Source organism: Doryrhamphus excisus, linkage group LG8, assembly GCF_037039965.1.
Source record: "Doryrhamphus excisus strain RoL-2023G ecotype Guam linkage group LG8, RoL_Dexc_Guam_v1.1, whole genome shotgun sequence".
Lineage (NCBI taxonomy): Eukaryota > Metazoa > Chordata > Actinopteri > Syngnathiformes > Syngnathidae > Doryrhamphus > Doryrhamphus excisus.
Genome location: NC_136364.1, coordinates 16,177,826 through 16,194,728, shown reverse-complemented (window position 1 = coordinate 16,194,728; position 16,903 = coordinate 16,177,826). Strand labels below are relative to the sequence as shown.

General features: G+C 40.5%; 1 protein-coding gene across 1 annotated transcript; it reads right to left on the bottom strand.

Annotated features, from left to right (window-relative positions):
• Window positions 1–6,646: 6,646 nt before the first annotated feature.
• hic1 (hypermethylated in cancer 1) lies at window positions 6,647–16,772 on the bottom strand. The gene is made up of 2 exons (XM_058080281.2): window positions 16,324–16,772; window positions 6,647–9,967 (listed from the first exon to the last, which is right to left on the bottom strand). The coding sequence occupies exons 1-2, from the start codon at window positions 16,373–16,375 to the stop codon at window positions 7,749–7,751; spliced, it is 2,271 nt and encodes a 756-aa protein (XP_057936264.1). The 5' UTR covers window positions 16,376–16,772; the 3' UTR covers window positions 6,647–7,748.
• Between the last annotated feature and the right edge of the window lie 131 nt (window positions 16,773–16,903).

Genomic DNA, 16,903 nt, shown 5'->3' with positions numbered 1-16,903 from the left:
AAAAGTCACCTAACTGGGAAGTGGATAAAAAAAACAAACACAAGTACACCTTTTCTTTCCAATTTCTTATGCAATTAGACTTTATTGCCAGGATGACATGGAGTATAGTGACAAAACAAACCACGACATTGTTTCACATTTTTAAAAAATAAAAACCTTATCAACATCATTTTTATCAGAACATCATAATGAAATGAAATTGTATATTTGGATATAAAAACAAAAACCCACAGTGAACATTTAAACAAAAAATAACTATAAAACATTTTTGACATGCAATAAATACATTCATTTCATGAAAGCATATTGACAAAGAACAAAGGCAGAAATACTGTTTGGTTGTAATGTATTGCTTTTAAAGGTTGATTGATGGACAACGCAGCTACATGTCCACTGAAATAAGACTAAATGTGTGTATGTGTGTGTGTGTGTGTGTGTGTCTTTGGTCATGTTTTTTGCTGAACTCGCACTGTCAGCGTGGCAGCGTGTCCCACAGCTGAACTTTCTTCCCCACTGAACCACAAACCAGCCGGGTATAAGACATCACAGTCATCCTCATTAGATCATAATCGAGCTATCCACACAATCCATCAATCTTTCATGTAATCTCTACTGTGTGTGTGTGTGTGTAGGAGGACCCTGAGGCTATGGAAGATCTTTGTGTGAGTACGTGAGTGCAGAGTTCTTTAATAATGACTTTCCCAACAAGAAGCGACACTCCAAACATGGCAGGGCAACTTCATTAAAGCTGATCTAATCTGGAGTCTGCCAGCCAGCCATTTGCGTGTGTGTGTGTGTCTGTGTGTGTTTTCTGGTATTCATCACTTAATGGGGACAAAAGTCTGTCTATACATCATTGCAGGGCAGGGACCAAAAATTACACCATAGCATGAGCTATATGTGAAGATCTGAACAATAATTTACTATGAAATTGTCTGAAATTATCCAATATCCAATTAATATATGGCAGATGTGTCCAAAAATGTAATATTTTATAAAAGCTAAATGAGCAATATCTACAGTAAGGCAGAAACTACATTTTTCGGGGAGTCATCTCACTGAGAAGTCTCACTCTGCCACACTTTGAAAAACCAAATCCTAATAAATTCTGTTGTTTTCTCGTGATAGATTCAGTGACCCAACCAAAACCGGGTTATCCATTACACCAGCTGTGGATCCTAAAAATGAGCTGCATCGCTTCATGAAGGTATGGACACTTTAAAACAAACAAAGAAAAACCAAAGGCACTGCGGTGCAGACAATATTTTGCTTTTGGCTTCCCTTCTTTTCCTTTTTGTTCGCTTCATCTGTGCGCATGACTTGGCCCCATGCATTGTGCAATTTCATACATGTTTACTTTACTGGCATCTTTCTGAGCAGATCTTTAACATTTCCTCTTACAACACTGTTTTTAATCTAATTCAAAAGGCCTCTGCTTGGTTTCGGGGTAATAATGGATAATAACGATGGAGGTCAGCGCACACAGCGGTGGTGGGGTTCATTTTTGGAAATCGATCAGGGCTTGGAGCAAAAGAAAGTAGCCTTTGGTGTAAACATTTAGACAAGTGTCTTCTTCAGCATGAGAACCAGCTGGAAGTAAGTGGATCAGGAGTAGGGAGGGTAAAAAAAAGGGGGGGGCTTGAGTGGAAGGTTAGGAAGAATTACAGAGGAAGGGTGGGAGGGAATCAAACGCCAGAGGAAAGGGAACTCTGGGACTTTTAGGCAATGGTACGTAATGCATCACAAAAAGCATAACAATTTAGTGATTTTGTTCCAGAAAAAGTGCAGCTCAAGGAACGAATTGTCTCTTGTTTGTTTCTGGGGAGGCACAGGTGCAGCACCATGACTTAACTGTAGGGTAGGTGTGTGTTTTCATGCACAAAACATTCGAAAAAGCAAAAGTTGCAGAGTCATTGTAGTCCACTGAAAGCCATCAAAGTGCTGACTGTCAGCAGATTTTTTTTTATCACTAATTCCCTTCTTTTTAACTGGCTGCCTGCATAAAAATATTTTTTTTAATTTGAAGCCCGTGTTGGAAGTCATCCAGACCCTTTTCCCTTCTATATTGTTAATGTTATAAAAGTTATGGGTCTTGCATGGTTGCCATAATAACATTCATAAAGGAAAGAAATGGTGTATAAAATAAACCACCGTAAGAATAAACCATTTCAGATGTTTTTTTTTCTTTGGGTTCATCTAATTAATGGCATTTTATAAAAGCCGTATTTATCACTTTACTGTAAAAACAGTCTCAGCTAAACTATCCTGGAGGCCAAATAGAGACAATTAGCAAAGACATATGGCAAATGCATTGATAAAATGTTGTCATTTTATTGCAACACATAAAAAAACATTTCTGTTTATGCAGCTTGAGAAAAACTAAGAAAAATATATTTTTCAAACCAGCAAGGCTAACTTCGGTTACATTTAAAGGCAAAAGGAAGTGATTTGTAGTTACAAAACTTGGAAAATAGGTTCAAAAAAATCAGATTTTTCAGTGTAGCAAAAGCCCCATTTTGAGGGGAAAATGTATACAATAATGACATGTAATCACAGTTTAGGGCAATTATGGGGCCAAAAAACTGCCGACTCAGCATTAGAGGCATGTGGAGGGGCCGTGCCCCACTAGATCCAGGCGGACAGCGTTCAAATTTTATATTCAATATGAATATGACTCATAATCCTAATGACTTTTTTAGTTTTTAATTGTCGTTTCACATGTAATCATAGTTTAGGGGAATTATGGGCCAAAAACTGCCGACTCAGCATTAGAGGCATATGGAGGGGCAGTGCCCCACTAGATCCAGGTGGACAACGTTCCAATTTTATATTGAATATGACTATGAATATGAATATGACTCATAATCCTAATGACTTTTTTAGTTTTTAATTGACGTTTCACATGTAATCATAGTTTAGGGCAATTATGGGCCAAAAAAACTGCTGACTCAGCATTAGAGGCATGTGGAGGGGCAGTGCCCCACTAGATCCAGGTGGACAGCTTCAAATTTTACATTGAATATGACTATGAACATGAATATGACTCATAATAGCATTCAAATTTTATATTGAATACAGACTAGAGAGACAATTAAATGTGTATAAATATGACTTGTAATCCTAATGACTTTTTTAGTTTTTAATTGACATTTCACATGTAATCATAGTTTAGGGGAATTATAGGCCAAAAAACTGCCGACTTGGCATTAGAGGCATGTGGAGGGGCAGTGCCCCACTAGATGCAGGTGGACAGCGTTCAAATTTTATATTGAATACAGACTAGAGAGACAATTAAATGTGTATAAATATGACTTGTAATCCTAATGACTTTTTTTAGTTTAAATTGACGTTTCACATGTAATCATAGTTTAGGGGAATTATGGGCCAAAAAACTGCCGACTCAGCATTAGAGGCATGTAGAGGGGCAGTGCCCCACTAGATCCAGATGGACAGCATTCAAATTTTATATTGAATACAATGTGTATAAATATGGATCGTAATCCTAATGACTTTTTTTGTTTTTAATTGACGTTTCACATGTAATCATAGTTTAGGGGAATTATGGGCCAAAAAACTGCCGACTCAGCATTAGAGGCATGTGGAGGGGCAGTGCCCCACTAGATCCAGGTGGACAGCATTCGAATTATTTTGAATACAGATTAGAGAGACAATTAAATATGTATAAATATGACTTTTTTAGTTTTTTATTGACTTTTCGGGCAGGAAGATTAAAGATTATTGCCTAGCAACAAGTGCAAACTGTGCGACATGAAAAGGAAAATTAATTTGTATAATGCAATAGTTGTAATGCTGCAAAACATGAGCGCTTGAAAGCCACACAACCTTATCACCGGGACACTGAGGGAGTTTATTCCACCCAAGCAAAGAAGGGAAGGAAAAGAGGAGATACCGTCGACTTGTTTTGTGAATGAAGCGTTTTAGAAGTACGACCAAGCTTTCATAGCCAGACAATGGCTCAAGTCCACCCCTGCTGCGCTCGGCCCTGCTCCTCTCCTTCTCTAATCTGTCTCAGTCGGCAACAAACACACAGCACATCCTGCTCACACACACACACACACACGCTGAAAGTTCACTTCCTGCTCCTCAGCTCGTCTCCTTCACGCCTCTGCCTCATTCCCAGGACGTGTATTAGCGGAGTTTGGCGTGCTCCAAGAGCATAAACAGACAAGCAAACACTTCCCTCACGACTCAGCACCTCAGTCTCTTTGTTAAATGCAATTTCGGTGCACAAGTGCACTTAAAAACACTCTTCGCCCTGCACCTTTCTTGGGTGTATGTGAGTATATGTAGTATGTGTGTGTATGTGTGTGTGTGTGCTGGTATTCTGATTTGGACCAAAATATAAAAAAAAAACACAGAATATTAATGCAGGTTATTAACATTGGCCCATTAAAAAGTTTTTATCTGACATTTCCCCTCCTTGCTTGGATTTAAACTTACAATGGAAAGTCTTTTTTTTGTTTTAACAAAAAAAAAGGACTGGGTCACAATTTGATTACAACTATTGAATAAGATGGAGTGGAAGTGGCTGATATTCCCACCAGATATAAAAAAAAAAAAATGCATCATCCAAACACAATCTGGCCTTTAATGTTTGTGTTGCCTCCGTCAGGTCAAAGAGACTGTGAAATTCCCTGGCATGTCTTAACACTGAAGCCAAAAAAAAAAAAAATGGCATAAGCTGTGGTTCAGATCTTCATAAACGGCAACCGCAAACATGACGTTGTCGCCTTGTGTTGTTAAGACAGATAGTAAAGACCAGACGCATAGACGCCTCAACACAATGAAAAGTGTATACTGCATCATAATAGTCATGAAAATAATGAGAAAAAACAACAAACTGTAATGTACAAACCTACAATAACCATTTTGTGTGTGTGTGTGTGTGTGTGGTCATGAGGTAAGCACCAGTTTCATGTGCACTCTTTTACTAAAGAAAAGTGACAGGATATTCAATATATTACAGAAATGAAGCCCTTATTGTTACATGTAAAAAAAAAAAAGAAAAGCGTATGAAACTTAAGGCACGTTGTTATTTTTTTTATGTTTTGTTTTCTAGTAAATCAATCACAGTGTGTTTATGGCTTTTTAAGTCTTCACATTCACCCTCTGAGGTTGACGTTGGCACTATAGTGGTCACACGCTTCTGATCTGAATTAAGGAGACCAGTGAAAGTGGAAAAAAATGATCAAAAACAAAGCAAAACAAAATTGTCGGGATGTTCTTTGGAATAAACATTTTCCAAAAACCGCAAGCTTCAATTGCTCTTTTGTTGTTTTCGGTCCAATGCAAAAAAAAAAAAAAAAAAAAAGATTTTTATTGTTATGTGGCTTTGATAGCGGCATGAAGAGGAGTGGTGCAAGAGTGTGTGTGTGGGGGGGGGGGTGTAGTTGAAGCATCAGATGTTAATAAGTGGATGGGATGGCAGGCATGAAATAGGACATGATGGTGTGTGAATTGTCCAGGAGAAAGTGAGATTTCACAGGGATTACGACAGCTGCACGGGGGACTATACAACCCTCCTCGTGGTCATATCACTGACAAGATTAGCGGCTTTGCTAAGTGTGTGTGAAATGGGGGAGATAACGTGGGTGTGTGTGTTAAACATTCACTTTGGCACGTCAACAGTAGCAGGCCCTCACCGGCCGGCATGACACCAAAGGGGGAGGGGGGGGGGGGGGGGGGTCAGACCTGGTTGCTCATAGTGATTAATCACACAAGAAATGACTCCCCTCTGATTGGGACCCATCGCTAAACTCAGAATGATTGGCTGTTTTACCGCATGTCAAAAGGGCAACGCCCGTGTGACGGACAGTGATTTTTGTGTTTTCACCAGTCGGGTATGTGTGATGGTTTCATGGATGTGAGATCACCGGCTACCACTCCTCAGTAAAGAATTTTTTTTGTTTTTTTTTTTGCTCAGTGTGGGTTATAATCATGCTTATACAGTAAACCTCGGATATATCGGATTCAATTGTTCCCACTGGTTTTGTCCGATATAAGCGAAATCCGTTATATGCGTATACCGGAAAATGTCCGTTTTACGCATATATATATCGGATTTATATCCGGTATATGCGTAAATCGGATTTTATCCGTTATAAAAAGGCACTTCCTTGACTATGTTTCCAATGTACCTGGACTGGGCAATGAAAAGAGACGTAAGGTAATGAGAATTTAACTTTATTGGACTCTGAGCATAACAAATAGTTAATTAAGCTAGGCCCTGTTCCGCCCGTCAGGCCTACGTTATTTCCAATAGTGAGGTTAAGATCTCATTCACTGCTGTGCTAGTATTATTGACGTCACTCACTTTTATATTTGTCCTAAATCTGGAGCCAGGAGAAAGACACGATGCGGCCATCCGATATATGCGAGGGAAATTGGAACGGGACTGGAGATTTTGTCCGAAATAGGCAAAATCCGTTATAAAAAATCCGATATATGCAATGAATTTTTATTGGAAATGCATTACAGAAAAATCGGTTCTTTTTTATCTGTCCGTTGTGAGCGAATTTCCGATATATCCGAGTCCGATATATCCGAGGTTTACTGTAACTATAAAATAGGGATACTCCGATCAGGGTTCTGATACCGATCATGCATGTGATGTTATGATCAAGCGAGCGTTAGCTATGTTAGCTGTCGTTTGACTGATGATCACATCGTATTTGTCCTTATTAAATACATATTACGTATATCACGCGTACAAATGGTAGATGAGTTCTACATGTTTGTTGTGGGTTTGATATACCTGTACTAGAAGTACAAACCATACGTGATCAGCTTTTGTCATCGGCGTTAAAAGGCATTGATTACATATTGATCAGTGGCCGATCGATCGGAGAATCCCTACTATAAGAAATACTTCAAAAATGTGATTGAATGTATTGTAATATGTGAGGAAGTAGTTATTCATTCATTCATTCATTCATTTTCTACCGTTTTTTCCTCACAAGGGTCGCGGGGAGTGCTGGAGCCTATCCCAGCTGTCTTCGTCAGGCGAGAGGCGGGGTACACCCTGGACTGGTCGCCAGCCAATCACAGGGCACATATAGACAAACAACCATTCACACTCACATTCATACCTATGGACAATTTGGAGTGGCCAATTAACCTAGCATGTTTTTGGAATGTGGGAGGAAACCGGAGTACCCGGAGAAAACATGCAAACTCCACACAGAGATGGGAAGGAGTTATCAATTGTCTAAAAAAAAAAAAAGGGAAATTTTACAGAATTAAAGAAAATATTCCTCCTGTTCTTTTAAAGTCCAGAAGAGTTGACTTTTTTTTATTTTATTTTACACTCAGATCTGGACACAAACCCTGAATGTTGTCCTTTATGTGCATTTATTTATAATAACACAGGTTTAAGGGTCAGGGTTTTCTTTGGATTTTATCATAATACAAAAAAATAAATATATATATTTTTTTGGTTTTTAAAATTTGTTACTTTGGCTCAATAGCTGCAAACACACACATAAATACCGTACTTCTGTCAAGCGAGTGTCTCTTGGTCACAGGAGAGATAGCACAGTGCTCCTTTAGGAAGGAGGCTACGAAAGGTTAGACGCATCGAAAGGCACTTACAGTCGACAAAGTTCGGCGTGCACGAGCAGACTGACGTGTCTCGACTCTGAGGTGCAGATTTAGTTGAGGTGAATGGCGTCGGAATACTGCATGTGGTGATCGGCCTTCACGTGGGTTTAGGGGGGGCTGTGTTGGTCTTAGCTGGGCGAGTAGCGGTCAATGGTGCGGGCCTCGGAGAGCGCCTGTTGTGGAGGGGGAAGGGGTTGGCACAGGACGTCCATCTTGTCGTGGGCAAGGCCTCCGAGGTGCTCAGAGGCCAGTTTGGAGAGGGGGTAGAGGCTCTCCATGGCCTTGGCGTCGGCCACCAGCTGCTGCTGCGCCTGGATGAGGAGCTCGTTGGCCTTCTCCTGTTTCAGCCCGAGATGCTCCGCTGTGTACTTGCTCAGTGGGTAGATGCCCTCGGCAAAGTCCAGCTTTAGTTTTCCCTCCGTGGCGAGGCCTCCTGTGGCACCCCCGCTGCTGTGCATCTTCATGTGACTGATCAGATTGCGCTGCTGAGCGAACTTCCCTCCGCACACTTGGCACTCGTACGGCTTCTCGCCAGAGTGGATTCGCATGTGCTCCGTGAGGCGGTACTGCCGAGTGAAGCGCATGCCGCAGGAGTCACAGGCGAAAGGTTTGAGGCCCAGGTGGCTACGCATGTGGCGTGTCATGGTGCCACGCTGAGTGAACTTCTTGCCGCAAATGCTGCACGGGTAAGGGCGGGTCAGCCAGTGGGTTTTTTCGTGCTGTCGCAGAGTGGCGGGATCTTTGTAGGACTTTTCACACGTGGAGCATCGGTACGGACGGATCATTTCCGCGATGGTTCCTGAAGATAAAGCCTGACTGGATTTTGTCTCCAGGTGAGACAGGCTGTTCAAGGTGTTGGCGTTGTTCAAGCCCCCGTAGCCATTTGTGCTGTTGTTGATGTTCTTGTTGTTGTTGTTGTTTCCGATCTCCCCACCTGAGTTTCCATAAAGTTCCTCCTCAGTGTGCGTTTCCACGTGTGCGTTGAGTTGTTCTGAACTCGGGAATCCCTTGTCACAGGGAATGCAGACGTATAGATTGTCTCCGAAACTCTCGGGCTCATACGGTACGTGGAACCTCCCCATGGGACCCGAAGGAGACGGGCGGCCCTCGCTGCTGCCGGTCTCTTCAGTCCCTGAGCCACTTTTGTCATCCGGGCCCTCGCTCTCCTCGCCGATTTTATGATGATTGTGCCGCCGCTCCCCGTTTTCTCCTGCTTCCTCCTCATCGTCTTCTTCATCCTCGTCTTCACCCGCGTACGGGAGCGGCTCGTGTTTCACCCAGCGATAGATGTTACCCACTTCTCGTCCGGGCTCCCCGATTTCAGTCGGGGTATCCGGGCTTGGGGGACATGGGTAGCGTTCTGTAGCTTGTGATCCCGAGCGATGGAGGTGAGGAAGATGGGGGCCGAGTGGCTGGTTGTGATGTGGAAATGGTGGCGGTGTTCGAGCCTGATCTGTTGTCTCCATTTTTTCTGAGGGGAAGGCCCTGCTGTTGGCGCCCTGCGTGGGACTGGTGCGGGCACTCTGGGTCCCATCTCGTTCCTCGTCATTGTGGGTGCTGATCACATGGGGCTGCGAGGGCGTGTGCTGGGACTGGGAGTTAGGACTCTTCTTGGACAGATCGAGGCCATAGTTGGGGGAGCAGTTCCTTTCCGGAAGCGCTGAACGTAGGCCAAGCTGGGCCGGGAGAACCGACTGCATGGACGGGAACACCTGGGAGCCTTGATTGGAGGTGGGAGCATATAGTTCACCGGCATGGATGGCAAGCCGATGGGGAACCAGCTCCTCAAGTGGGAGAGGCCGAGGTGTGTGGCTGTTCATAATCCCCCCAGGAGGGCACGACTGGATGACAGGGGTGGACACCCTGTACCGGCCTCCGGTGCCTAAACCCATTCCGGGTCCCATTTTTGCATAGGGGAGAAAGGCAGGCCCGGTGCGAGGAGGGTACTTGCCATTTCTTTTCAGCTTCTTTTTGCACAGAGCTACTAAGTCAAGCAACTGAAGGTAGCTGGCCGCGGCCAAGACGGCACCCAGATTGGGTTCCGTGGGAGAAGCGGGGTCCCCGTCTGAGAGGCGGCCTGTGTATATGTAGTCCAGAATGACCCGGAAGACCCCGGGACTCACCATCTCGTGGTCGAGGTTGATGAGATTGTCGTGGACCACCAAGGATTTCAAGTAGAGGCTGCTGGCAGCCAGAATGTTCTTGTGTGCCCTAAAGAGGGCGTTCTGCACCACGATGATGACATCACACAGGAATCCTTTGGTGCGTTGGCTGTTGAGCTGCAGGAGGAGATCCCGAGCATGACTTGGAACTTCCATGACATCCAGCATCGTTTTTAGTCCGCCACCTGCAAAAAAATGACATCACAGTGAGATCGCTGCAGTCTAATTTTCATGCCAACACATCATAATTGAACATATTGAAAACTATACATAACAAGCTGATATTTTGTTATGGAAAATGTATTTTTCCAGTTATGAGCAGTTTGTGGAACTGTTGAACGAGTCAGGCAAGGCAACACCTCTCTGGTATCATAATAGTATGAATATCTGCAGATATCCAAATTCAAGTATCTGGATTGGATCAGGGGTTGGACGGCGGACTAGTGGTTACAGCGCAGGCCTCCCTCGGCCATCTCTGTGTGGAGTTTGCGTGTTCTCCCCACGCATGCGTGGGTTTTCTCCGAGGACTCCGGTTTCCTCCCAAATTCCAAAAACATGCTAGGTTAATTGGCGACTCCAAATTGTCCAAAGGAGAGCTGCACGGCGTAAGGGTGGTTAGTACGCAGGCCTCACAGCTAGGAGACCTGAGTTCAATTCCACCCTCGTTTGCATGTTCTCCCTATGCGTGCGTGGGTTTCCTCCCACATTCCAAAAACATGCTAGGTTAATTGGCGACTCCAAATTGTCCATAGGTATGAATGTGAGTGTGAATGGTTGTTTGTCTATATGTGCCCTGTGATTGGCTGGCCACCAGTCCAGGGTGTACCCCACCTCTCGCTCGAAGACAGCTGGGATAGGCTCCAGCACCCCCACGACCCTCATGAGGATAAGCGGTAGAAAATGAATGAATGACATCATAATAGAACATACTGAAAACTATACGTATAAACAACAAGCTGATATTTTGTTATGGAAAATGTATTTTTCCAGTTATGAGCAGTTAGTGGAACTGTTGGACGAGTCAGGCAAGGCAACACCACTTTGGTATCATAGTAGTATCTGCAGATATCCAAATTCAAGTGTGTGGATTGGATCGGGGGCTGCACGGTGGACGAGTGGTTAACGCAAAGGCCTCACAGCTACGAGACCCGAGTTCAATTTCTTTCTTTCTTCTTAATTTATTTCAGACATGCATACTATGTTACATTATTGTTTCTCACATATACACTTACAATACAATACTATCTATATCTATTTATATACTTACATATACACACACACACACACACACATATATATATATACATGCAGCATACATACACATATGCATACATACTATATATACATATACATACATACACAACACCTCATTACTACACATGTCTGAAAAGGAGCAGGAAGAAGCAAAGCTTATTAAATCCTACCCCTTCTCCACGCCAGAGCAGTTACCAATTCAATAAGTGATTTTTTTCCCACACATATAATCACAGAATCTTACATAAGACACAACAACAAAAGAAGAGTGGGTCGGGCCCGAGTTCAACAGTTTGCATGTTCTCCCCGTGCATGCGTGGGCTTTCTCCGGTTACTCCGGTTTCCTCCCACATTCCAAAAACATGCTAGGTTAATTGGCGACTCCAAATTATCCATAGGTATGAATGTGAGTGTGAATGGTTGTTTGTCTATATGTGCCCTGTGATTGGCTGGTGACCAGTCCAGAGTGTACCCTGCTTCTCTCGCCCGAAGAAAATGAATGGATTGGATGGGAAGTGAACAAAAGTGTATCCCTATGCTAGACACAAAGTAATGTGTCTTTGTGTCCAGGCATGCTTAGACTGAACTAGAACAGAACTAGAACAGAACTAGTTTAAACTAGAACAAAGAGTGAACCAGTAGGCTCTCTATTAGGGTGACCTCTGACCTCTCAAATGTTCTTCTGGATGAATGGACAAACATTTGCATTTTTCTGCAGTGGCCACAATGTGTCCCAATACTTTTGAAGGCCAAAAATGACAACAAAAAAAGCACCAAAAGTCTAAATGTGTGAAATAATTACAACCATGTTTAAATAAACTCCACTTGTGGTCCTGTTATCTAATCAATTCCATGGCAGAACAGTTTCGCGTATGTCCACAGTGGGTGTTTAATTGAGGCTGCAGATTGCGCAAGAACACGCAACAGACTGTGTGAGAAGCGCATAGCATACAGAGCGGCTCGGTTAAAGTGAACTTTTTGCAAAAAAAAAAAAAAAAAAAAAAAAAAAAAAGCTGCTTTTCTCCTCATGAGAAAGTCTATCATGCGTTCACTTCCTCTGCCCACAGGCGAAACGTGACAGAGAACCCCAGAAAAAATATGTGTTTTGGAGGCTGCTGGCGGGTTATGTGCAGTGATTTAAACTGAGTTGAGGTGAAGGTTTCACAAGTTTGATGAACAGCAGGTTCACCCCCTTTTTCGGCACACAAAAAAAAGAATTATGGCTCCAATACAGCACATACAATACCATCAAAAACATCTTTAGTTCTGTTGTTTTAATGTCGGTCACTTTCAGCTTCCCCCTGTTAGCGGTTACCACAGCAAGTCAGTGGTTTTTATTCTGGGTGCCCTTCCTGAGGGAATTGAACCCATGCTCTCTACCATGAAAGGCTTAATAAGGGGCATTTGATTCAATTAGTATTAAAATAATATATTAATTTTATTGTTAAATATTATTTTCAACACTATAACAGAATCTATGACTGTTCTGAACTCCTATTTCCAAGATTATTACTGAGCATCTAGCAACAGTTGAGTCTTTTGCACACCAAACGCACAGAATGTCTTTATCCATTTACAAGAGGGAATTTACACGGAATTGAACCCATGCTCAAGGCTTAATAAGGGGCATTTGATTCAATTAGTCTTAAAATAACGAATTAATTTATTGTTAAATATTATTTTCAACACTATAACAGAATCTCTGAATGTTCTGAACTCCTATTCCCAAGATTATTACTGAACATCTAGCAACTGTTGAGTCTTTTGCACACCAAATGCACAGGATGTCCTTATCTATTTACATGAGGGAATTTACAGGGAATTGAACCCATGCTCGAGAGCATGAAAGGCCTAATAAGGGGCATTTGATTCAATTAGTATTAAAATAATGTATTAATTTTATTGTTAAATATTATTTTCAACACTATAACAGAATCTCTGACTGTTCTGAACTCCTATTTCCAAGATTATTACTGAGCATCTAGCAACTGTTGGGTCTTTTGCACAGCAAAAGCACAGGATGTCCTTTTGGTGATCCATTTACATTAGATGGCGCGATGCTGCATACTGCTAATTCCCCCTGGAGCTAATGTACACATACAAACATTCCCGTACGCTGAAATATCACCACTTAACTCATCGGGTCTAAAGTAAACTAGATCATACATGAAACGAGGACAGTTTACAATAAAAAGTGACTTATTTTAGGTTTTTCCTGACTGATGGTAAACAAGAAAGTAAATAAATAGTATAGTAAATAAACAGTCACACGGGGTCATTCGTGTATTGCACAGAAAAACAAATCTATGTTGGTTATTTTGACTCTTAGGAAGAAAGAAAAAAATTTTATGATGCATGGTGAGTTTAAAGAATACACACATTTAAATTATAGTAATAATGATTTGAATTTTAATTTATTTATTTTTATTAAAGTAATGGTAATGGTTTTATTTCATTTGAACATGCATCAGATTACAATTGAATGCATCACATAATCAGTTCACAGTTCCACATGTCCAAAAGGAGTAGGAAGAAGCAAAGCTTATTAAATCCTACCCCTCCATCTGGTACTTTTACAATCAGTAACTGTTACATTTGTTCACTTCCTGCATTCCTAATGTAATTTAAAAAATATATTATTTTTTTAATGAAATTGGTAAATTATTAAAATTATTCAATTTAATTATATGTTATTATATTATGTATTTATTATGTTTATTAATTAATAAATGTTTTATTTTTTATTTTTTTTTATGTTTTTATTTTTTGTCACGTACCAAAGTACGATGTGATATGACCATACAATGACATAATGGGTCCCATAGTATTAAATCCTACCCCTCCATCTGGTACTTTTACAATCAGTAACTGTTACATTTGTTCACTTCCTGCTTTCCTAATATAATTTAAAATTTTGTATTTTTTAATTAAATTATGACATTATTAAAATTATTAAATTTATTATATTAAATATGTATTAATACATTTATTTTTTATTTTTTAATGTATTTTTTATGTTTTTATTTTTTGTCCCGTACCGAAGTACAAGGTGATATGACCATCCAATGACATAATGGGTACCATAGTAAGTGTCAATATAGTGATATATATAGCACATCATGACTGGTTCAAGACTCTTCATCCTTGTATTTAGCAAACATCAACTGCTTGTATTGTTTCTTGAATTGGCTCATCGTTGTGCATTGTTTGAGTTCCTTACTCAATCCATTCCATAGTTTGATTCCACATACTGAAATACTATGGCTTTTTAACGTCGTCCTAGCATAGAAGTGTTTCAAATGTAGTTCTTCCCTGAGATCATATTTCTCCTCTCTTGTAGAGAAGTATTGGATGACATTTTTAGGTAATTGGTTATTTTTAGCCTTATGCATTATTAGATTAATAATATCAGCAAATTTAAGTATTTGTGATTTTAGAAGTAAAGTAATAAATTAGATGCATTAAGTAATTAACAAAAAAATGTAAAGTTTTATTTAAAATTCCGACTTTACACTCAAGCTGTCATCTAAAGTGTTTCCTCCTGCTGCTTTCTATTACGGACCTGACATATTTTAACATAAATTTCAGCATCAAACTCATGCTAGGGTGACATGACACTAAGCCAGCCAAGCAGCTTTAGTGGACTCTCTTATAGTCAACATCTACACTGTGCTTAGTATTGTAGCTTATTGTGCTGCAGGGATTGATTTATGGAGACAGAGTTTGTCTTTTGCATACCAGTTAGGATTCATTTTAATATCTTATGTCTTAGGAAACTGTGCTATTTTGTGCTTAAGAGGTTTGCCTTTCGGACAAAGAGGAAACAATTGGGAAAGATTACAGTATGTTGTACTACCGGCATAGTGGAACCAATAATATCATTTTAAATGGCTTTACATGTTAAATACCCATAGCAATTTTAATGGAGGACATTTTCTTCTTAGTCTTCTTAGTCAGGCTGACATTTAGTCAACAATGATGACAACGTGTTTGTCATATCAAACTCATCGTATTTGTGTTTTGTCACAATTTCATAGCAACGCATTCGCCTGAACTTCCACGTCGTAAACACGACTGTCATCTTTTTTTTTATGTCATTGCTTAAAACATCACGCAGCGTGTTTCACGCATCAGTCACAAGAAACTGCTGCACCTTTCAAAGAGTAGAGTGAAAGGTGAAAAGGTCACGCTTCAGTCACACCAGCCGAGCATTCGGTTTCCTGTCTGATTGCATCAAAAAAAAAAAAAAAATCATCACACCATCGTAGAACAAGGCGGCAAAGTAGAAGTGATGGGAACTTCGGGTTTACACTCTTCTCATGTTCATGTGGGTGTCGTCCTAATTTGTGACGCATGGACTTTCTTTACATTTTTTGGAGTGACAGCAATCAACAAGTACAGCAACTATCCCCCGCCTGCCGTTGTTGTTGTTGTTGTTGCATGAAACACAGAAACTCAGCAGCCTTTTTAGCTCGCCGCACTCCTAAAGCAACTCTATACTCATCTACTAATGAGATATGTCAACAGTGGGGAAAGCCACCGCTGACAAAATCCACGCTGCCATCGTGCAAAGCAGAAATTATATAGGAAATATGACAGGAAAATAACTAAACTCAATAGGAAAAACACCTTATTAAAAAAAAGGTCAAATCAAGTGTCATATTGACTAGAAAACTGCAAATACTTGATATTTGATGCTTATTAATAATCCATCAAGATCATTTTCAGCTTTTAAAAGCACTATATGGGATGTCATAAGCATTTATTTTGGTAGGTTTTTACATTTTAGGATTAAAAGTGGATGATTATTTTATTTTTATAAAACAAAATAGCATGAAACTTTTGAAAAAAAAAATCTACAGATTTTTTTTACTGTTTTTGTTCATTTATATAAAACAAAATAGCATGAAACTTTGGGGAAAATAATTAAACAGATTTTTTTTGTTCATTTATAGATAACTGATGAATTGGTGTGTTGTTTTCTATGCAGATCATATAAATATAGATCAATAATTATGTTTTTTTACCAATAAAAACAATGGAAAAGTAGCAAAATAGTGGCACGTGATCCCATACTTACTTCTTATTACTTATTTATTTTTACATTGAAAACAAAACTTTGAAAAAAAAGTCAAGTGTATTTCTCAGGTAGATTATGGGAAATTCATACACAAAGAAACGAAAGGAAAAGTTGTCAAATAAATGACCCTTCAAAATAAATGCCAAAGTAGGTTTTTTTCCAAAGGAATAGCAAAATGAGATTGGAAGCGGTTGCGGTTCCTCTTACCTGCATGCCCGATGTCTGCTGCCATCCCATCTAAGTCTCCCTCAATGATCATGTCAGCAAGCTCCTGCAGTCATATCTGACGTCCCAACTGCCAGCCTCCACAAAACCATGCCAGTTTTCCGTGCTCGTCTACCAGCTCTTTTTTATCATTATTAATTGATATGAAGTCCTTGCCGCTCCTCAGGTCCGTCCTCCCACCTCCTTTCTCCTCCTCCCACCCACTTTTTTGTCTCTCTCTCTCTCTCTTTCTCTTTTCTGACCCTCCTTTTTTCGATCTCATGCAAAAAAAAATAGACGTGCTTAGAAAAGCATCAGTTTCCTCCTATTTTTTTACTCCTCTTCTTCTAATTTCCTCTGCTATTTTAGAGTGGAGGCAATAACTGGGATGATAATGGAGCCTCTGTGTGCTCGCCTCCAGTGTGATGTCAGTCTATAATAAAAACTAAAAAGGTAACACGGAGGGCAGGAACTTCATGTGACCCCAACTTGAACTTCTCCACACATCGTCTTAAAGAGACAGGCACCTTTTTTTGGAGGGGGGGACTTTATACATACAGCGGTTTATTTCATTTATTTGTTT